Source organism: Bombyx mori, chromosome 26 (assembly GCF_030269925.1).
Source record: "Bombyx mori chromosome 26, ASM3026992v2".
NCBI lineage: Eukaryota > Metazoa > Arthropoda > Insecta > Lepidoptera > Bombycidae > Bombyx > Bombyx mori.
In genome coordinates, this window is record NC_085132.1 from 1,942,167 (window position 1) to 1,963,322 (window position 21,156).

The window sequence follows — 21,156 nt, forward strand, 5'->3', positions numbered from 1 at the left end:
ACAATCAGTTTTTTTTATTTTCATTACTTACCCATAATTGTTATATTTTATACGTCTATAATCTATAATTTCAACTATTGTGTTATTTTTGTATAATTTAAACTGTATTGCAAATAGGACAGTCTTACAAGCTTCCTCGCAATGTTTTTCTTAATGTTTAAAACACTCGGTATTCAGTACAGGTAGATACTATAGGAACATAATATTTCGTCGAAAACTCGTTGGTATGTACAAAGCACGCCTAAAATTCGAACCCCGTACCCGATATCGGCAATTCGGCACACCAACTATTCACTAGACAATCGAGGCAATTTCATTAATTCAGGAGTTTTTTCAATCTTTCACTTTGTCACAACACTATTTTTATTTCATCAAAAACTGACAACACAGTAAACGTCAGTTAACTTCGTCTAATAAAAAATCCGACTATAGCTAGATTCTACTACAGCCAGATTCGTTAAAATAAATTTTGTTTTCAGGTATTTCAACTTTAAATTAGTCTACTGTAAAATTCACACATTGTCGCTTAGTCACGTTTGCCTTTCAAGCGTCGATATGTATTTTCTACACGGATACCAAGTTTCAAGTCAATCGGATGCACAGCTCAGTAATTATAACGGAACATCTGTAAAACTCACTGTAGATTTTTATATTAGTATAGATGACGGCTGTCCTATCATTAAAACTGGAACGCACGAGTGCATCGCGGCAGATATAGGCGGGGTTGTGGCACCTACCGTGCAGGCACAGGGCTCCCATCGCCTGACACACAGCACCAAAGGACCAGAAATAAAACGACAATATTCTATAGGGTCATTTATTTACGAATAAGTTTTTAAATAATATTTGCATCGAAATACTGCAATAACGACTAACTGTAAGTTAAGAAGCTACACTAACAAGCTAGAGTACAGCGCGCTGTGTCCAAGGACAGCATACAAATATCATCTCGAAAACAACTCGATCGGACGCGTCGCGGTTCCACGACTACCCACGTCGAGCCACGAATACCCACAACTTTATTAAATACCAATAAACTGTGGGTAGTTTGATTTTCTCGTACAATAACGAGGAAATCGATCGTGCGTGAAGAGTCTCGTTGCTATTACGCAATTTTACGTCTTACGGAACTTCTGCTAACTCACCCACGACAATTCATCATCAACTACCCGTATTTTTTATCGTAAAACGAATGTCTTTAATTTCAAAATATCGAATCATCTCATTAATACCATTAATGTTCCGCATTATCTTTTTGATAACGTTTAAAAAAAACCAAGACTCGTGACACGTCCAAAACGAGTACAAAATGCATTAAAATGAGTATAATACAGGTATGGACTTAATCGATCAATAATAATAATAATAATAGTATATATAATAATAATATTTATAAATTCTTACAAAAATTCGGCCACACGTACATCGTAATATTAAATGCCTTAAAAACACATCGGACGACAACATATATATGCACACCGCCAGCGTCATAAACCATGCTCATAAATGAATATTACCGTCGACAATACAATAAAAAAGAACGCCCTATAATAACGCCTTAATAAATCCACATACGAAATTGAGCTCCGGAAAGCGTTTGAGCTTTGATTAAAGTAAAAACGAACAACAACAACAACAAAATAAAGTAAATACGCTCAAAGTATATTGAACCATATCGCCATACAAATTGAATGTACAATCGCATTCACACGACACATACGACATATGCTTTTACGTATTTACGAGCGACGATGCGATGATCTGTCATTAGAGTCGACTAGTATCAAAGCCGGCAATCTGACTTTTGGACAATGATTGGTAAATCAGAAAAACGAATTATTGACTTTGTATTCCATTGGCAGTCACAAAACTCTTCGGAACGACATCTTAGATAAATAACAGGTTAACTATTAACCTTTATTTAATGCAGGTTTTGAACCGTATTCTTTGAAGGAGACGATTATATTCAAATCAATCTGTATTGACATATCAATAAAAATTTTTTGTCCAAATGCACAGATTGCCACCTTTGATAATAGACGACTCATTATTACTTTTTTTAATTCGCTCACACTTGCATTGTACTTGCGTACGTGACAAGTTAAACTAAATTTAAAATGTTTTCAATAAACTAGAGATTTTAAAAATGATTAAAATAAAATTTTAAACTACGCTCGATGAGATGAGAACGCTTAGTATTCGGAACAAATATTTTGTTAAATTTATATTTATTAGAGTCTTAAACGTGTAACGTCGGAATAATGATTAATTCGTATTTAAGAAAACGACCAATAAAATGCAACTTTTCTCTCTTTGTCTGTTTCTTCAGAAAAAAAACTGTCAAACTCCATTACTGCCTCGGTAAATATCAACCGTTGTACCAAAATATCATATGATTACTAGAAGAACCAAGATAGGCTAAAAGGTCGGGTGACCATTAACGTAATAACCACAAACGAATTAATATCTGTGAGGTTATCTGTGAGGAGGACGCATTCTACAGCGCAGTGGAATCAACGCGGCATTAATCGCGTTAGTCTTTAACATTCACTCGGGTTCACTGATTTAAAAACAATGTTATTCATTTCCGACATTGAATTTCGGACCTTGTGCATCTAGCGTTAGAAGTAAATTCGTTTGCAATGTGATGATAAGTCGATAGAATGATTATTAATTAAGTTCCTCTTATGCTTTATTTCACTTGAACGTCGCCAAATACACGAAGAAAACTTACCGAGGACTTTAGAATAACAAGAAACCGCTATTTTCATGGTTGAAAATGTTGAGTTACCGAAACTAAAACATATCGGGAATCATAACGTCGAAAGTGTCATTTTCACACAAACTATATAAAGACGTATCATAATTAATTGAGATTGATTTCGTCTTGAACCCCAAACAGAATTCGTTATTACTTTGATTGCGGAATACAAAAAAACAATTACAAAAATGAAAGATTTCATTACACGTTAAGACCAAGCTTTCTCTCGACAAATTTTTCAAAATCGATTGCCAAATCGATAACCGATCACTTAAAATCGATTATAATCTTAAAGAAACGCACACTTAAATCCACTACAAAAATCAGATAATGCGTTTTGTAGTGTAGCTATGACGTTACTGAATTTGAATACAGTTTTTTTTAAAGGACAAAGGTCCTTCAATTTTATAAACGTTCAAATCAGTTTGAGTAATGTTTATCGATTTAACACAAACAATTAAAAAAATCGTATCACAATGGAACTGTCGGTGACTTCATGATAAAAAATAAAAATAAAAAAACTAAATTCGGAAAACACATTACCCCATTCATTCACTCGTTCATCAAATGTATATACAATCATTCAATCAGTGCAGGTCGACTGTCAACAATCTTTACCCCTTTATTTTTAATTTAATTAATATAATAAATTGCGTGATGCTATGAGAAAACATATTTTGTATCTATCTAGCTTAACATCCTATAAAAACACTTTCAATCGAAATGTTTATTTTTGATTCTCCTAAAGATTGTCAATCATTTCGACACTGCTTTAACAAAATGTTTATACGTTACAAATTATTCAACAATACACCTTATTGCTAGAGTAATAAGAATTAGGAATGAACGAGCCACCGCAAATGACCGAATGGTGAACGAACGGAATGCCCGCGTTCGGTCGAACGAAGCGACATTTTCTTTGAAACGCGATCTCTATCGACCTCATTCAAATAAACTTAATACACTTGTCATGGCTTGACACGATCAACGTTTTTGATAATCAATCATTATGGCAAAAGAATTAAATTGCTAACGATCCTGGAGGCAGAAATACGGATTGTAGAGTACACACAAGATATTATTAATTGAAGACGTGAATGGATGAAGGGGGTATGATACGATTTGTTAATTTTGAGAAAATGGGCGACAAACTTTTGTCACTTCTACTTTTTCTTCGAACATAACTCTTTCATCACATGCAATTTCAAAAAATAGCCTTTAAACCCAAAGTGTTAAGGTCTAATATGGTTTACAGGCGCATAACACTTTCATTCAATGTAAATCATCAAAATAAAGTATTTTATGTTTGGATCTATATAGATAATTAGGAATATGTATATGATTTTTAAAAAACATAATAGACATTCCATATTTTACACGTGTCGGATATGCCGGGAATAAGTAAGAGACAATAGCATACACATGACACTCGAATATTATGTATATTATATTATAATTCATATTATGAATGTGTATCGCTCAGATACTGATTCCGTTACGGGAATCGAACCCGGATACCGTGGCATAGCACCCATCCAACGACTCAATCATCTGGCGATTGACTCCAAAAAATCAAATAAAAAAACAACTTTAATTACAAACATAAATATATCGCGTATTAAGTGAAAATAATATAATCGTATAAATCACTTTTTATGTCGCGAATAGCATAAATCTAATTCTATTTGCCATAAAGATAAAATCGTGTTTAAATAGATTAAAATTCGCCGCGTTTAATACACGAACACGCCACCAGAGTCCCGACACAGAGCATTAAGACGGATTCGTCTGTAACATTCTTTCTGAAGACTGTATTTTTAAAACAATTCGCTTATTCTTAAAATTATCGCGCAAATATCTGTAATACATCAAGTCGCGTCACTGATGCACCAATATTATAAAGGGCAGAAGTAAGAAGAACAATCTCAGTACTAAAAAACTTTGAAATGGAGCTAATTAAAGTCGTAGCAAGTGGAAAGAATTTAAAAACAGCCCCAATAAGCTATTAGAGTAGGTTATTAAAAAAGGAAACATTTCTTACATAAATAGTAATAACAAAAATAAATGGTTGAGATTTTAAATAATGCATATTTTTTAACTACCAAAGTTTTGCTTAGATGGATGGACGAGCTCACAGCCCACCTCGTGTTAAGTGGTTACTGGAGCCCATAGACATCTACGACGTAAATGCGCCACCCACCTTGAGATATAAGTTCTAAGGTCACAAGCATAATCAGTTAAAAAAAAAAGTAAATATTTGAGAAAAAACAAAAAAAAAGCCCGCTGAGTTTGTTTCGCCGGTTCTTCTCAGGACTGTGGCTTTTTTGGAACCGGTGGTAGAGTTAGCGTTGTTATTTATATTTTGACATTTAACAAGTATGTCATACTGACATCTAAGTTGAAATAAATGATTTTGAATTTGAGTTTGAATTGAATTTGAGTCAGTTACAACGGCTGCCCCGCCCTTCAAGCCGAAACGCATTACTGCTTCACGGCAGAAATAAGCAGGGCGGTGGTACCTACCCGTGCGGAATCACAAGAGGTCCTACCACCAGAAAGTCATGAAAATTATTTTTTTTTTTCAATTCAACACTCTTCGCTCTGTTTAAAACTGGTTTAATCATATAATTTCCATTTCCTACACTAGCGCTACTTCGATGAGTGTTCCAACAATAACTCGCTGTTAACAGGTGGACACTATCAACTTGTCCCCTATACAAGATAGTAGTCTTTACCTCTACCCTCCATAATCAATATTATATCGATATGTCAGAACCACAGAGCAACAAGTCTAGAAGTGTTATGGAGTTATTAATCAAAAATCCCAAAAAAATTACACTTCTATTTTTTTCGAACCCCGCCCTTACACATTCATTACTGTTTCCAAAACTGATTAATTTTTTTGACTTATGACCATTTGGTTCTGACGTAACGCTATATCGTTTGTAAATAAAATGTAAATTTAAAAAAAACGGAAAATTACAAGACACCATTTTGTATATCATCAGATTGCCCGTTGCTATCAAAGAAATCGCATAATGTCTCCAAAACGGAAACACTACGGTCTGCGAGCACATCGCTTGCCAAATAAGTTCTAGATTATTCCGTACGATAAAGGTTAGTTTACACGGATGAACGATTTATAAGACCGTTGTTGTTATGACCGGACTGTTGACCAATAAATAATGTAAATAAAAAAAACAATTGTAATTAATTATTAGGAAAGTCTCAAGAAGCCAACTCTAAATATATTAGTTTCTCGTTTGATGACGTCATTCTTGACGTTTTCAAATTTAAGATGGCCGCTTCATTGATTAGTCGCGTGACGAGCTTAGCGTCAAGTTATTTCACGCCGACTTTTAATATTATAAATAGGAAAGAAACTGTCTGTCTATTGCGTTTTCACGCCCAGTGCACTGAACACATTTTAAACGAAATTCGTTATGGAAATAGTAGCTCGCGACAACAATAATAATTGTCGCATATCGTGCACTAAACATACTGAACTAATGTCGGCTTTGTTGTAAAACATCGTTTGCCTACAACGACTATAAAAAAAAAAACTATCGTTTGACAGTTGCGTCGTTGACCTGTCCGTAGCGCGACGCAGGCAAACGGTATAAAGCCAAAGGTACCTGATTACAGTCAACAATCCCTATATTCGTAGATACAGACTTCTTTCTGTAAAAATTATATCGAGAATTAATGGTATAAAAAAATATTTTATAACTTTTCGTCTGAATTATCTTCAGATGTAAGTCGTCACGTGGGACATGTTCAGTTGTACCCAGACCAAATAGAGACGACATAGTGACTGCCATTCATTGGATAGGTGAGGCGGAACACTAAATATATTCTGTTTAATCGCTCAGAAACATTTGCAACTGGAAATCGACGAAAAGAAAGAACAACGCCCAAACATTATACAAATTTAAATAAAAAAAATAATGTTTATGGTGTGAACGGAATAATTGATTGATTTATTGATATCAAATCGATATTATATCGATTTTTGGAGTTTACTCCTTTAGAATCGATTTACATATATAGGCCCGGGGTATGAAAATTATGGGGACCAAAATCGTACTAGCATGTCACACGAAATGCGTTATGCGCCTGATTGCGCATGTCACACGAAATGCGTTATCGCAGGTGACGCCGGGCTGCTGCGCCGGCAGTCCGCCACAAAGCCTCGTACTGATCGCGCGTTTCTCTCATTATTGTATTTTCATATATTTGTTAGTCGTTTGTTTTGTGTCTCGTTAATTTGTTAATAATCTGTAGTGTATCGTGTTGTCGTAATATAGAACTATTTCTCGTATTGTTTCGTTTAATTTTTTATATCCAGTAAACTCCAGTCGTGCGTCGGAGCGGACACACACACTTTTTTTATTTTATCGATACGCTTGTGAAGTTAGCGTCTTTCTCAGTTTTCTTCTCATTATGTTTTAAATCGATTAATATATACGTTGAAAGTTTAATTATGTGCGTGACCAAAAAACACGAAAAATGAGTACATAATTTTCTCCACAGTCACTAGTGTTGCCGTATTATTTATTAACATAATCGTAATGCTGGTATTGTTACATTCATGACTATTCTGTAAATGTGAAAAATATAGTGTTTTTTTTAATTTATTTCTGTTTAAGGTTGCCCTATAGGGTTGGTAAAATTCTTACATAGTTTTCCTTAAAATCCATTTTCTATATAAAAAAAATGTATACAAAATCTTTGTGCGTTGAATGGTTTTTCTATTATGTCTGTACTCTGTTCTTAGCTCGACACGACTAATGTTTATAACTTCAATGACAGCTTCATTACTGCAAATTACAAAAATAACGTATAGAAAATATCATCTTGATTTATTGTTGTGCATCAAAAATACTCAATTTATTGTCGTGAAAACATTTCAATATCGTTCCTTTAAGCAAAGCATTATTTAAATACCATTATCTATCGAGCGTGCTTTTGACAGCTGTCACACGTAATGAAACGTCAAAAAATGTGATGTCAGATGTTGATGGTACGGTATTTAGGTAAGTAATTCAACAGTTGATTACTTTGTAAAATAATAATAATTATAATTGATGTGACCTTGTGCAATCACGAAGCCCACCCAACAAACCAGAATCCAAACCACACCAAAAGACATCTGAGCATAACCAAAACCACAGACTCTATAAAACTTGACTTTGGCGAAATCAAAAAGGACCGCCATTACAAAAGAAAATGAAATGATGGTACGGTACGGTACGGTACTATGTTTGCGATCAGGGAACGCACCACTGTGTCACCATAGACCATAAACTTGTGCACAGAGACGAATGAAATCTACATAAGTCGAAAACTTGTATTCTTGACGATGAGTATCAAAATGCAAACTGAGTAAATGAAAAAAATAAGATAATTTGTCTGACAATAAACAATAACAATAAACGTATGACCATGTTTTTTTTACTTAATTTTAAAATATTAACATTAATACAGGAGTATCTTTTTCCAATACAGTAGTAGTATGAAGGTTCTGTTTTCCTTTTTCTGAATATTTTAATGAATTCATATGTTACTGCAAAACGAGTCTTATTGCATGTACAAAGAGTCCGTTTTTAATTTTCTATTTTTTGTTACATCTCCAAATTAAAATCGTAAAAAAAATCACGGGTTTTTTTAAATATATTTTCAACTTTACACTTTACTTACACAATATGTAAATAATAGGATGTATTATTTACGAAAACAATAATCGATAAAATTTCATAGAACCATAAATACGTATTACTTGTCTGTGGCGTATCGATAAAAAAAAAAAACTTATTGTGTTACGCAGTTACACCTCTCTCGAATCTTAATATCTTAGTTTCGCAATAATAATATTTTACACCCGGTATCCAAACAGCGGGAGGATTTTACGTTCGCGATATCGATACGACTAATCGATTCGACGATCGATTACATTCCCTTTGCTATTTAGGGTTGTGCACGTTGTTATCGTTAGTGTATAGTCTGTGCTCGTACGTCGGGGTTGGGTATGGTCTGTGCTCGTAGGTCGGGGTTGTGTGTGATGGGGCGGCGCGCGCCGGTCAGCTAGAGGCAGCGGGCGGCGGCAGGAGGTGCTCCGGGACCGACACGGGACGGAGGCGCGCCGGGACTTTCTTTTGAGGACACAATACCTGCGTACAAACATATATTGTGCATTAAGACGAACTGTTAGATGGTGTTAGGCGGCGGCTGACGTCAGTCTTTTAAAAAAAGAACACAAGTGCTTTTCTAAAATGCTGTTTTATTTGAAAAACGTTCACAATAAGTGGGGACTTTTTGGCGGGAACGCGAGGAGTGTAATTGTGTGATTTGTTTTATTTTGTCTATTTAGTGTTTCTTCAGGTTTTTAAATGTGTAATAACGGTGGTTTATTAACTGTTTAATATCTGTGAAAGTGCACAAATGTGGGAAAATGAAACAAAGTCATGAAAATGAAATAAAAATGAAAAATAATTTTCATAAGTAAGTTGTGAAAGTTGGTTAACATAGAGTACCCACTCGTCTTGCGAAAACGAAGCATCCCTTCTCTTCCTCGGCGGCGGCGGTGGAAGGCACCAGCTGCAGATCCACCGTCGGAGCCTCCCGACCCTCCTCCGCTGAGAACGAACACAGGTTAATAAACTTTAGTTCTACTACGAAACTCAAGTTGATCTCTGAAGGCAGGCAGCGGCTTGGCTCTGCCCCTGGCATTGCTGAAGTCCATGGGCGACGGTAACCACTCACCATCAGGTGGGCCGTATGGCCGTCTGTCTAAAAGGGCAATAAAAAAAAAATAAAAAAAAATGTACAATACCATATGGTATCTGATGATGAGAGGTCACCGACCTCGGTGAACATTAGCAATGCGAACTGCGTATTGCTTAGTTTTTATTGTCTTTTAAAGAGACATCGACCGCAGAAAACTCCGTGGAGTTTATTCGAGGTGAAGAGGTCACCTTGAACACACTATAAGTAAGTATTATAAGTTTTTACCGGTGGTAGGACCTCTTGTGAGTCCGCGCGGATAGGTACCACCACCTTACCTATTTCTGCCGTGAAGCAGTAATGCGTTCCGGTTTGAAGGGCGGGGCAGCCGTTGTAACTATATTGAGATCTCGGACCACATTTTTTTTATTGCCCTTGTAGGCAGACGAGCACACGGACCACCTGATGGTGAATGGTTACCGTCGCCCATGGACTTCAGCAATGCCAGGGGCAGAACCGAGCTGCTGCCTATCTCAAGGTGGGTGGCGGCATTTACGTTGAGGATGTCTATGGGCTCCGATAACCACTTTAACATCAGGTGGGCTATGAGCCCTATGCTATATATATATATAGAGACGTCAGTACCGCGCGTCTACTTGGGCCATAGACAACCTACAGCAGTACAGCACTCACTCGACGCGAAAACGTTTAGCTCCTTGAAGCAGCCGGTCTCGATCATCTCGGCCTGCCAGGGTATGGACACGCTGCCCGTGTTGAACTTGCCGTAGAACGTGTCGTCGGCCGCGTCCAGGTTGACGCCCTTCACGGTGCTGAACTGCTCGATGTCGAGGACGTCCTTGGCGTAGACGGCGTGCGGCTGCGGAGAGACATTAGCGTTACGTCACGCGAGGGGCGGCGCGGGGGGTTGGGGGGTTGGACGCTGCATGTAGTCTAATTACATAGTTACATAGGCAACCCAAATTACCCACCGTAATTACATTGTAATGTAAAATAAACTACCTAATATCACTGTATAAAATTTTACACCCATATTGGAAATTGTATTGTTTTTGTGACAAACATTTTTCGTTTTATATAGTTAGCAATGACGCACCGTACGCAGGCGCTATACTTTTTCAATCAGTAAGTATCTGCAGTCGGCATCATTACCCCAAATTGGTATGTCTATACTAATACTAATAATATTATAAAGAGGAAAGATTTGTTTGCTTGTATTGAATAGGCTCCGAAACTACTGAACCGATTTGAAAAATTCTTTCACTGTTTGGAAGCTACACTATTCCCGAGTGACATAGACTATAATCTTTTTTGAAAAAAATTAGGGATCCTTACTAAAACTTCAATAATGTAACTCAAGGTGTAAAAAAATTACATAAAATATTTTTTACATCGCGTGCCCTGCGAAAACTATTGATGATAGAATAAAATAATGTACTACAACTTTGTAGAACACATTATTATTTACAAAAAACGTCGCAATAGTAGATGTCCAACTATTATAGTTATGCCGCAATAAGTGTTCTGTTATTTAAAAAAATAAAACAACGTCAAATATCGTTGAAATTTTTATTAAAGAGCGGAGCGGGAGCGGGCCGCTTTACTAGTTTTAAATTAGTGTTTTGAGTTTTTCGAAGGGCGCTCGAAGGCGGCACGACATAAAAACATTAAAAACCCTCTTGTAGTGGCCGCCGTCGTCCCTAGAGTTATCGAAAATATTCCACACAAATCGAGTATTGTGTTTCCGTTATCTGACAATAGATGGCGTTCTAGATGTTACTAGATCCTTCGGCGACAGATGGCGTTACAACATTCTACTAGTAAGCAATGGATACTAACGTCTGGCACGAAGGGCGCAGGCACCATGCCGGCCTCGAGGCGCGCCCAGTTGAGGTGCGCGAAGAACCGGTGCGCCTTGACGAGCGCCGCCCCCCGCCGCCCCGCGCCGCAGCCCAGCCGCGCGCCCGCCGCCTTGCTCAGCAGCGACGAGCACAGCGCGCGGCTGCACTCGCTGAACTTGCTCGAGTACTTCTCCGGCTCGTGCTGCGCGGTAGAGGCCAGGCCACATTAGTGGACAACCCCAGCCCGATCACAACATCGATGCGTCTTTATTGCTTAGATGGGTGGACGAGCTCACAGCCCACCTGCTGTTAAGTGGTTACTGGGACCCATAGACACCTACGACATTAATACGTCACCCACCTTGAGATATAAGTTCTAAGGCATCAGTATGGTTACATGCCCTACCCTTCAAACCGAAATGCATTACAAGAGGTCCTATGACCAGTAATATATAAACGTATCATGTACGTGTACTGTAAAAACGGAGATCTTAGAACTCGAATCTCAAGGCAGCATTTACGTTGTAGATGTCTATGGGCGCCGGTAACCATTCAACACCAGATAGGTCTCGTTTACGCACCTAAGCTTAACTGTAACTGTAGGCAGCGGCTTGGTTGTGCCCCCGGCATTGCTGAAGTCCATTGGCGATGGTAACCACCCACCATCAGGTGGGCCGTATGCTCGTCTGCCTACAAGGGCAATAAAAAAACCTAAGAAATAAATAAATAAAAGTTTATAAAAGTACAATAACATATATTTAACAACGTGTTTACATACTACCATAACCGAAATGCTGAATTCATTAATCTATACACTTTAGTTTTTATTAGTATCACCATTCAACATATTAGTATATGATATGATATTTAGATAACTCAGTACCTATTTATGACAATCATTAGCCTAAAAATCCACAGTACTGAAATTACAACAAAAGTACTTCTCACCTTTACCCTCCTGTCGACATCTTCCCTTTTGACCTTTTCTTTTCTGGCCCGAAACGGCGCTCTACCCTCGATCATCTCATACACCAGGCAACCGAACGAGAACCAGTCCGGACTGAACGTGTACCGCTCGTTGTCGATCACCTGCAACAGAGCGCAAGGCCATTAGGACAGGACCTGACGCGATATTAGACATTGTATTTATTTGTCAAAGGTACAACACTAACAACCAACGGTCCCCACCTGTCCCCGCACAGAGCCCCCCCTCCGGCTCCTCCAATGCCACCCAGAGTCAGAGATATACACATAACCCGCATCGACTAACGTTTAAATACGTGCTTCGGACGCCATGTACACGACGGTCCCCACCCGCCCCCGCACAAAGCCGCCCTCCGGCACCTCCAATGCCAACTGGGGTTAGAGACATACACATAACCCGTATCACCAAAGAGTGAAGTACGTACCTCGGGCGCCATATACCCTACGGTCCCCACACGTCCTCGCACAGATCCCCCCCTCCGGGACGTCCAATACCACCCAGAGTCAGAGATGCACACCTAACCCGTATCACCTAACAGTGAAATACGTACTTCGGGCGCCATGTACCCGACGGTCCCCACCCTCCCCCGCACAGAGCCCCCCTCCGGCACGTCCACCGCCAGCCCGAGGTCAGAGATGCGCACGTGACCCGCGTCGTCCAATAATATATTCTCCGGCTTGCAGTCTCTAGAAACACGATACATACATTATCACACTACGGTTTTTTATTTTTTATTGTTTAGATGGGTGGACGAGCTCAGAGCCCACCTGGAGTTAAATGGTTACTGGAGCCCACAGACATATACAACGTAAATGTGCCACCCACCTTGAGATATAAGTTCTAAGATCTCAAGTATAGTTACGACGGCTGCCCCGCCCTTCAAACCGAAATGCATTACTGATTTACGGCAGAAATAGGCGGGGTGGTGGTACCTACCCGTGCGGACTCACAAGAAGTTCTACCACCAGTGTCTGTGGGTTAAGTTGTACGTCCAACCCTTCCACGGGTTCGACGAGAACGGTAACCCGTGCTTGAATTGCCGAAGTATCGAGTATCGCGAAATTACGTGCTGTTGTTATATTTTCTGAAAAAAATCTTACCAAAACAATAAAGAAAATTAAATCTTAAGGCATCAGCGATTAAGGTCTAATTCCTGCGAGTGGACGAGCACTAAGCGGTGTCATCAACACAGCACAAAGGCTACCTGTAAACTATGCCCATCTTGTGTAGATGCTCGAGGCCACACGCCACCTGCGCCGCGTAGAACCTCGCGCGCTCCAGTCCCAGGCCCGTCTCCGCGCCGCACATGTTGTAAATGTGAAACTTTAGATCGCCACCTGAAAAATTCGTTACTTGTACCAGACTCCGTAGTTACCGAGACAAAGACACGAAACCGCGACCCGTAAGATGTACGTCTTTTTTTGTTCCTACCTATGCTGATAGCCTTGAGAAGCTATATCAGCGTTACGCTAGCATGTAGATGAGCTCACGGGGCTCAAACCGGAGGTGTTGCTAACACTGGCCCTAGCAAGAATCGCAGAATTCGCAGAATCTACCACCGGATCGGAATCGCGATCCACTGAGAAGATCGGGCGAGAAACTCAGTGATTTGTATTTGTATAATATTATTATTATTATTACATAGATTGGTGGATGATCTCATAGCCCACCTGGTGTTAAGGGGTTACCGGAGCCCATAGACATCTACAACCTTGAGATATGATTTCTAAGGTCTCAATATAGTCGGCTGCCCCACCCTTCAAACCGAAACGCATTACTGCTTCACGGCAAAAATAGGCAGGGTTGTGGCACCTACCCGTGCGGACTCACAAGGGGTCCTACCGCCAGTAATTTGTAAATGTTAGTACCTGTGAGAGTTTCTAATTTCAATCCAAGTTTAATGGGAGTAACATGAGAGCATTGACCGACTTACCGTTCATGATAGTGAGGACTAGACACAGTGCGTCTTTCGTTTCGTACGCGTAGGCCAAGTTGACGACGAAGCGAGAATTGATCCTCTGCAGGATCTGCTTCTCGATCAGCACCATCGCTTCACCTTTGCGCTTCTTGATCCTTTTCTTTTCTAATTTCTTACAAGCGTACATTTTGCCGGTCGCCCGAACCTACAAAAAGACAACGTACATATTATTATGCATGTATGTTCAAACATATGGAATTACTGTCGACCCGTACCGGATTGGCGCGTTTTTTTTTTATTGTCCTTATAGGCAGACGAGCATACGGCCCACCTGATGGTGAGTGGGTACCGTCGCCCATGGACTTCAGCAATGCCAGGGGCAGAGTCAAGCCGCTGCCTACCGCTTAATACTCTCCACAAGCCTCGTTTGAAGAAGGACATGTCGTAGCGCTCGGGAAACACCGTGGAGGGGAGCTCATTCCATAGCCGGATGGTACGTGGTAAAAAAGATCACTGGAAACGCACTGTGGATGACCGCAGTGGCTCCAGGTGTAAGTGCTATAAGTGCATTACAGTCATTACATACAATAAAAGTATTATGCATTATCTTATGAGCTTTACAAGAGATATTTCAAGATGGAATTTAATGTGAGAAACCTACAAAAGTGAAAAACCTACCTTTAGATCACTAATACCGCCCTTAAGAGTAATTTTGAAAATCGCCTACACACTTGTATCTTTATTGTCTCAAGAATCCATATATCACTATATCTTCGCTTAATATAAATTTCTTAAGGTCAATATATCCACGCGTTTAAAGTTATCGATGGATGACCTTAATATTTTCTTGAATATATTAAATGGTTTAATATAAAAATACATTTCCAAACGACCACCATAGTATACGAGAAGAAATTCGCGGGTAGGTACAACTAATCTATGCTGTTCTTTAGTCTCGCTAAAACTCGAGAACGGCTGGACCGATTTGGCTAATTTTGGTCTCGAATTATTTGTGGAGGTCCAGAGAAGGTTTAAAAGGTTAGATAAACATGAAAATGTGCGGCATTAAATAAAAATAACAATTTTGCTTTTCCTTTGATGTGTCCCCCCCCCGTCGGACGGATTCCTTTTGTTTGTTTTAAGTTTATTTTATACATTATCGATTGAGGCACTACGAAGTCTGCCGGGTCAGCTAGTTCAGAAATAAAATGAAATGCGATTAAATGTTTGCGAGGCGACTGACCTGACAAGCGCAAACCTCGCCGAAGCCGCCCTTCCCGAGGACTCGGTACATCCTGAAGGTGTTCTGCGTGACCGGCTGAGCCTCCAGCCACTTCCACTGGAGGTACCGGTGGAAGTACATCGAGCGTTCGAACTCTCCGAACGGAGTGCCCGCCAGGAAACACTTGACGTATTTGATGCATTCCGAGAATATGTCCTTGGAACCGCCTGTGCACAAACAGCATGATTTATATCCTCAGACAAGCCAACTGTAGACGAAATATTGCCAAATGGAGATCGCAGTTTTTTTATATTTTTATTGCTTAGTTGGGTGGACGAGCTCACAACCCATCTGGTGTTAAGTGGATACTGGAGCCCATAGACATCTACAACATAAATGCGCCACCCACCTTGAGATATCAGTTCTAAAGTCTCATGTATAGTTAGTAGTATAGTATAGTTACAACGGCTGCCCCACCCTTCAAACCGAAACGCATTACTGCTTCACGGTAGAAATAGGCAGGGCGGTGGTACCTACCCGCGCGGACTCACAAGAGGTCCTACCCCCAGTTAAAAAATCGAGTTACTATGGGACACTAAAAATTGGTAGTTCTGCCGACAAACAGCATTACTTTCAAAAGTCAACGAACGACAGTAATCACTCACGATTCAAGCTGAGCTCTGCCGGTATGTGACAATCGGCTAACAAAATAAGCACTCAAAAAAACTTCTTATTTGACCCGTCTACTGATGCAAGTAATTAGCAATAATTATTATTTATAAACAAAACAAAAAAAAAACACAAAACCGAGCGATAACACAACCTCGTCCCACTTCAATATAAAGTTAATTAAAGCCCTGAACTGAAAATTACGTTAGCACTGAACATGTACAGTATAATTAGAGTGGAACAACTTAATTAATTATTATAATACATGTTGGGCACATGTCGAGTCGTGGAGTTAGAGTTTGAGCGACCGCGGTACTGAATGGCGAACATTACACCTTTTTCACGTCATTACGGATCCTCCCGATCTATTAACGGTGCTTTTAGGTACCACAAGCACCGGTCACCGTCCTCGTCGAACCCGTCACTTGCGACGAAGGGCTCGACGAGCGATATAACCCATAGACACAGCCCACTGAGTTTCTCGCCGGATCTTCTCAGTGGGTCGCGTTTCCGATCCGGTGGTAGATTCTGGGAAGCACTGCTCTTGCTAGTCAGTGTTAGCATCACTCCGGTTTGAGCCCCGTGAGCTCACCTACTAGTAAAAGTTACGCTGAAATAGCCTCTCAAGGCTATCAGCTTAGGTAGGAAGCTCCTCTACCTACTCGATGGTAGCCTAAGGAGCTAGTTTTTGGTAGGTGAGCTCACGGGCTCAACAAGGGAGTCGACACTTCACGAACTGGTTACAAAAACCGAGTCTCCGTGTTGAAATTGGATGACGAAGTAATTTCCAATATTCGCCTTTGGGAAGAAGGAGATAATAGATGAGTAGATAATGGATGAGTTAGGGGAATAATGTAGACGGAACTAAACATCCAGAAAAGGCTCTCTGCCATCTGCCGGGAACATGTTATGAGCTTCTTCGGACACATCATGCGGTCTCCCAGACATCAATTAGCAAAGCTCATGCGAACCACGGCTCTTGCTTGCAAGGGTTCGTGTTAGCAAGGTCGTCAGGTTTGAGTCCCGCGACCTCACCTACTAGCCCGGCGACACTGACATGTTCTCTCTAGACCAGCCATTCCCAAAGTGGGTGATAACGCCCCCTTGTGGGCGCTGTAGGCCTAAGTGGGGGCGGTAACAGGCACAGAAAAAAAGGGGGCGTTGTGTAGAGGGCTTGGGAGGCGATTTGTAATTTCATCTAGGAGGCCTCTTAGACACTGACTGAGCTCTCGCTAGAGTAGTTTTGAGTAAGTGAAAAAATGGGGGCGCTACAAAATAAGTTTGGGTGGTTTAGTTATAATAACGAGAGAATATTATATATGTTACCTTTTTAGTATATAATAATTCATAGTGAACTATATTAATTAGATTATTGATAAACAGTCAAGAAAGAGCTTCCCTTATTACTTAGGGCAGATTGACTGGCGCACATTGAATTAATGAAATAACTCAACTGCAATTTATAGGTTTACATGTCGCTAATTAATGTAACATGTGTAATATTGTGTTTGTGTGTGCATTTAGTGTAAGATTAATGTATTTGCTCCTCGTAACGTATTGTGATGATTTATAACATGTTCGTACCCAATAAATAAAATGAAAATAATCCAGTATTTATTACAATTAAGTACATAGGTTTTTTTTTATTTATTGCTTAGATGGGTGGACGAGCTCACAGCCCACCTGGTGTTAAGTGGTTACTGGAGTCCATAGATATCCGCAACGTAAATGCGCCACCCACCTTGAGATAATTTCTAAGGTCTCAAGTAAGTTACAACGGCTGTCCCACCCTTCAAACCGAAGTAGCAGAAAGAGAAAAATTTACTAATACTATACTTGAGTTGTAACTATACTTGAGACCTTAGAACTTATATATCAAGGTGGGTGGCGCATTTACGTTGTAGATGTCTATGAGCTCCAGTAACCACTTAACACCAGGTGGGCTGTGAGCTGGTCCACCCATCTAAGCAATAAATAAAAAAAAAGTTTAATTTGATTTTATATAAATATACCGTAAAATCGAATTAAGAACTACACGTTAGCTATGTACTGTTTTACTATCACTTACATATTAATATTGTGAGCGAACAATATTTATGGTGAATCGTGATTTAGTAAAACTTTAAAGGTAGACTATAAATTATATATTTTAGTAAGGAACTCTGGTAAGAGTAAAAATAAATCAATCAGCTAGCCATTCAGCGTCACCCCAATAGAGCGGACATCAGCTAGCCATTCAGCGTCACCCCAATAGAGCGGACACAAGAAAAATAAATATATAAAGATCTTGTGCTTAGTGCGAGTTTTTTAACGTTCTCGGTAGCGTAAAAGTTAACTCAAATTTGTAAGAGCGCATGATCGCCGCCGCCATTTTAGATTCGTTTCTTTACTGGCGCGGCTTATACCAAGGATTAGGCTGTATGTTATGATCATACCTTTGCCTTTCCAGTTGGAAAAATAGAACTACTACTGTACCTTCGAGCAGCGCGCTGGCATCGTCAATCGTCTGCCTGCCGACTACATCCGTTACGGCGTCGCAGTCTTCAGTCTTCAGATATTTTCCGAATATGTCGACCGCCAGTGCCAACCTCGTCTCGTCCACTTCCACTTCGTATCTTTCGACCTGAGCATAAAACTTTATGTATCATCAGCCTCATTCTTTCAACGACCCGACAGACAGAAAACTAATCTATAATAATATATAAAAATCTAATAATAATATATAAATCTACAGTGGATTTTACGGATGTTCCGTTATAACTACTGAACCGTGCATCTGATAACTTGAAACTTGGTATCCATGTAGAAAATACATGTACTTAATGGATTAATTTTTTTTTGGTCAGGAGGAAATCGCCGGACTTCCGCCCTCCACTGGGGATGGAGGGCGGGGCATGTCAGAGTCGAACTGACTAAAACCTCCTGTCGCTCAACAAACCGCGTCCGAACCTCGCATGAGACAGAACCCATTTCAAGGCAAAGGGGGGAAAATGAAGCGTTTAGTGCGGAGCACATCTCTTCCATCACCCTCCCCCTCGGGACGCCAGACCAGCGGTCATCGGCGCCACGACCACCAGCCCTCTCGGTCGGCAGGCTATCCGGAGCCCGCCTAGATGGCGCCGGTTAGAATGGGTTATTCTACGGAATACCCCGCTGGGTCAGAACCAGCGTGGGTCGAGGATAGCCGGCCTTCCATCACCCGGATGCTCTTGCGTAAAACGCGTGCAGAGCAGCTTGCACGTCGTCTTCTTAGGCCATCTTCGCCGGTCCCCAGACCGACATATGAAGGGGACCCGAAACACTTAGAGGGCCAGGGCTTGGGCGACATCCGCCTCCCTGGCCCCCGCTCGACGGCGACGGACTTGCGCGTCTCTCACGCGCCCCGCTGCGGCGCCGCCTTCTTCTGCGAGATGGTGCACTCGCAGAAGTCAAGCATCGCCTTACACGACTCGTCGTCGCCGAGCATCGATGCCACTTAATGGATAGCCTAATATTTATATCAGTGTTAGACTCCCTAATAATAATGTCAATAAATAATAATGTTAATTTTAAATGTCCAGCAATAATGTTAATTCATTTTTATTACACGATGTTATTCTTTAACGTGGAAGTCAGTTAAGTACGCATTACATTAAAGAAATTAGTAGCTGCCTGCCGGATTCGAACACCGGCACATTCGTATCGCTGGATACGTATTCAGCGGTCGTCTTATCCTTTAGACCAGCCTTTCTCAAAGTGGGCGATAATGCCCCCTCGTAGGCACTGCAGGCCTAAAGGGGGCGGTAAGAGACCCAGGAAAAAAATGAGAGTTATGTAGAGGCTTGGCAGGCGATTTCTAATTTCATCTAGAAGGAATCTTCGACACCGCCATAGCTCTTGCTATAGTGGTTTCCAGTAGATAAAAAAATGGGGACGCTAAAAAATAATTTATTCTCAAAGTTGCAGTAGGCAGCGGCTTGGCTCTGCTCCTGACATTGCTGAAGTCTATAGGCGACGGTAACCACTGTTACCTCTGTCTGCCAACAAGGGAAATAAAAAAAAAGTGGGCAGTAGACAAAATAAGTTTGGGAGCCCCTGCTTCAGGCCATGAGGACTTGTGTTTATTATACTTTTATAGATAGTCTGGCGCTTAAGCTGTCCCGAATTCGACAAATATCACAGCTCCAATACCATAATCCTCCGTGAGACATCAGCTCATAGAATCAATGATATACCGGCTATCCGCCCCGCCCATCAAACAGGAACGCGTGCCAATTCCACATCAGATATAGATTGATACCCGTAAGCGGGCTCACGCTGTCAGAGCGACACATATCTTTATCCGGCACCTAACCCGGCTGAGTGCATGATCAAAACGGAAAATCGCACTTTCTAATGCACGTTTGCACTGCACGCAATTTATGTAGCGCAATTAAAAATCAACTGACGTGCGGGGTCAACAAAATATTTAATAACTTTCTAAAATTATAATATCGTTACTCGTGTTGAATCTCTATATCGGGCAAGGATTAATAATACACGTGTTCAGTTAAGTGACTAATGTATATTGATTGGGATTACAACCTAACGTGCTATCGACAGCCTGACTATCCCGAGACAGACGTAGCGTCATTGCAATATAATTACCGCTAACACATACATATAATTGTTAGATGCTATGGGGACATTTGTGGTCCCTACACTCGTTTATATTTTTTTTATTGGCTTAGTTGGATCGCGGCCCAACATGTGTTGAACGAAAACCTTTTTGTGGTAGATTCTGCGAAGCACTGCTCTTGCTAGGCTTAGTGTTAGCAATGTCGTCAGGTTTGAGCCCCGTGAGCTCACCTACTAATTCGGTGAATCTAGTATAACCCCTCGAGATTACTAAAATAGGTAGAAAAAAAACAGAAAACCGTTATTCATATACTTCACAACGTGGATGTCCCCCAAAAACAAAGACAGGAGACTTCAAATCGGAACATAAGTAATCGAAGGAAGCCGCCTGGAAGTGATTTTTCGTGGCGCTATATTATAAAC

The 21,156-nt window shown here is 40.4% G+C and overlaps 1 protein-coding gene across 4 annotated transcripts in view; it reads right to left on the reverse strand.

Annotated features, from left to right (window-relative positions):
• Positions 1 to 803: 803 nt before the first annotated feature.
• The window catches only part of LOC101747093 (G protein-coupled receptor kinase 2), a 113,923-nt gene continuing 93,570 nt past the window's right edge, over positions 804 to 21,156 (reverse strand). For 2 of the 4 annotated variants that reach the window (XM_012696236.4, XM_062676288.1), the window contains 10 exons: positions 18,613 to 18,760; positions 15,490 to 15,695; positions 14,262 to 14,451; positions 13,533 to 13,665; positions 12,879 to 13,014; positions 12,292 to 12,432; positions 11,342 to 11,545; positions 10,178 to 10,361; positions 9,299 to 9,396; positions 804 to 8,931 (listed from right to left, as the gene is read on the reverse strand). In XM_012696236.4, the coding sequence (XP_012551690.1) occupies positions 8,842 to 8,931; positions 9,299 to 9,396; positions 10,178 to 10,361; positions 11,342 to 11,545; positions 12,292 to 12,432; positions 12,879 to 13,014; positions 13,533 to 13,665; positions 14,262 to 14,451; positions 15,490 to 15,695; positions 18,613 to 18,760 (1,530 nt within the window). In that variant the 3' untranslated portion in view covers positions 804 to 8,841. Of the gene's footprint in view, positions 8,932 to 9,298; positions 9,397 to 10,177; positions 10,362 to 11,341; positions 11,546 to 12,291; positions 12,433 to 12,878; positions 13,015 to 13,532; positions 13,666 to 14,261; positions 14,452 to 15,489; positions 15,696 to 18,612; positions 18,773 to 21,156 lie in introns of all 4 variants that reach the window. The other 2 variants (XM_012696234.4, XM_062676287.1) reach the window with 1 other exon arrangement.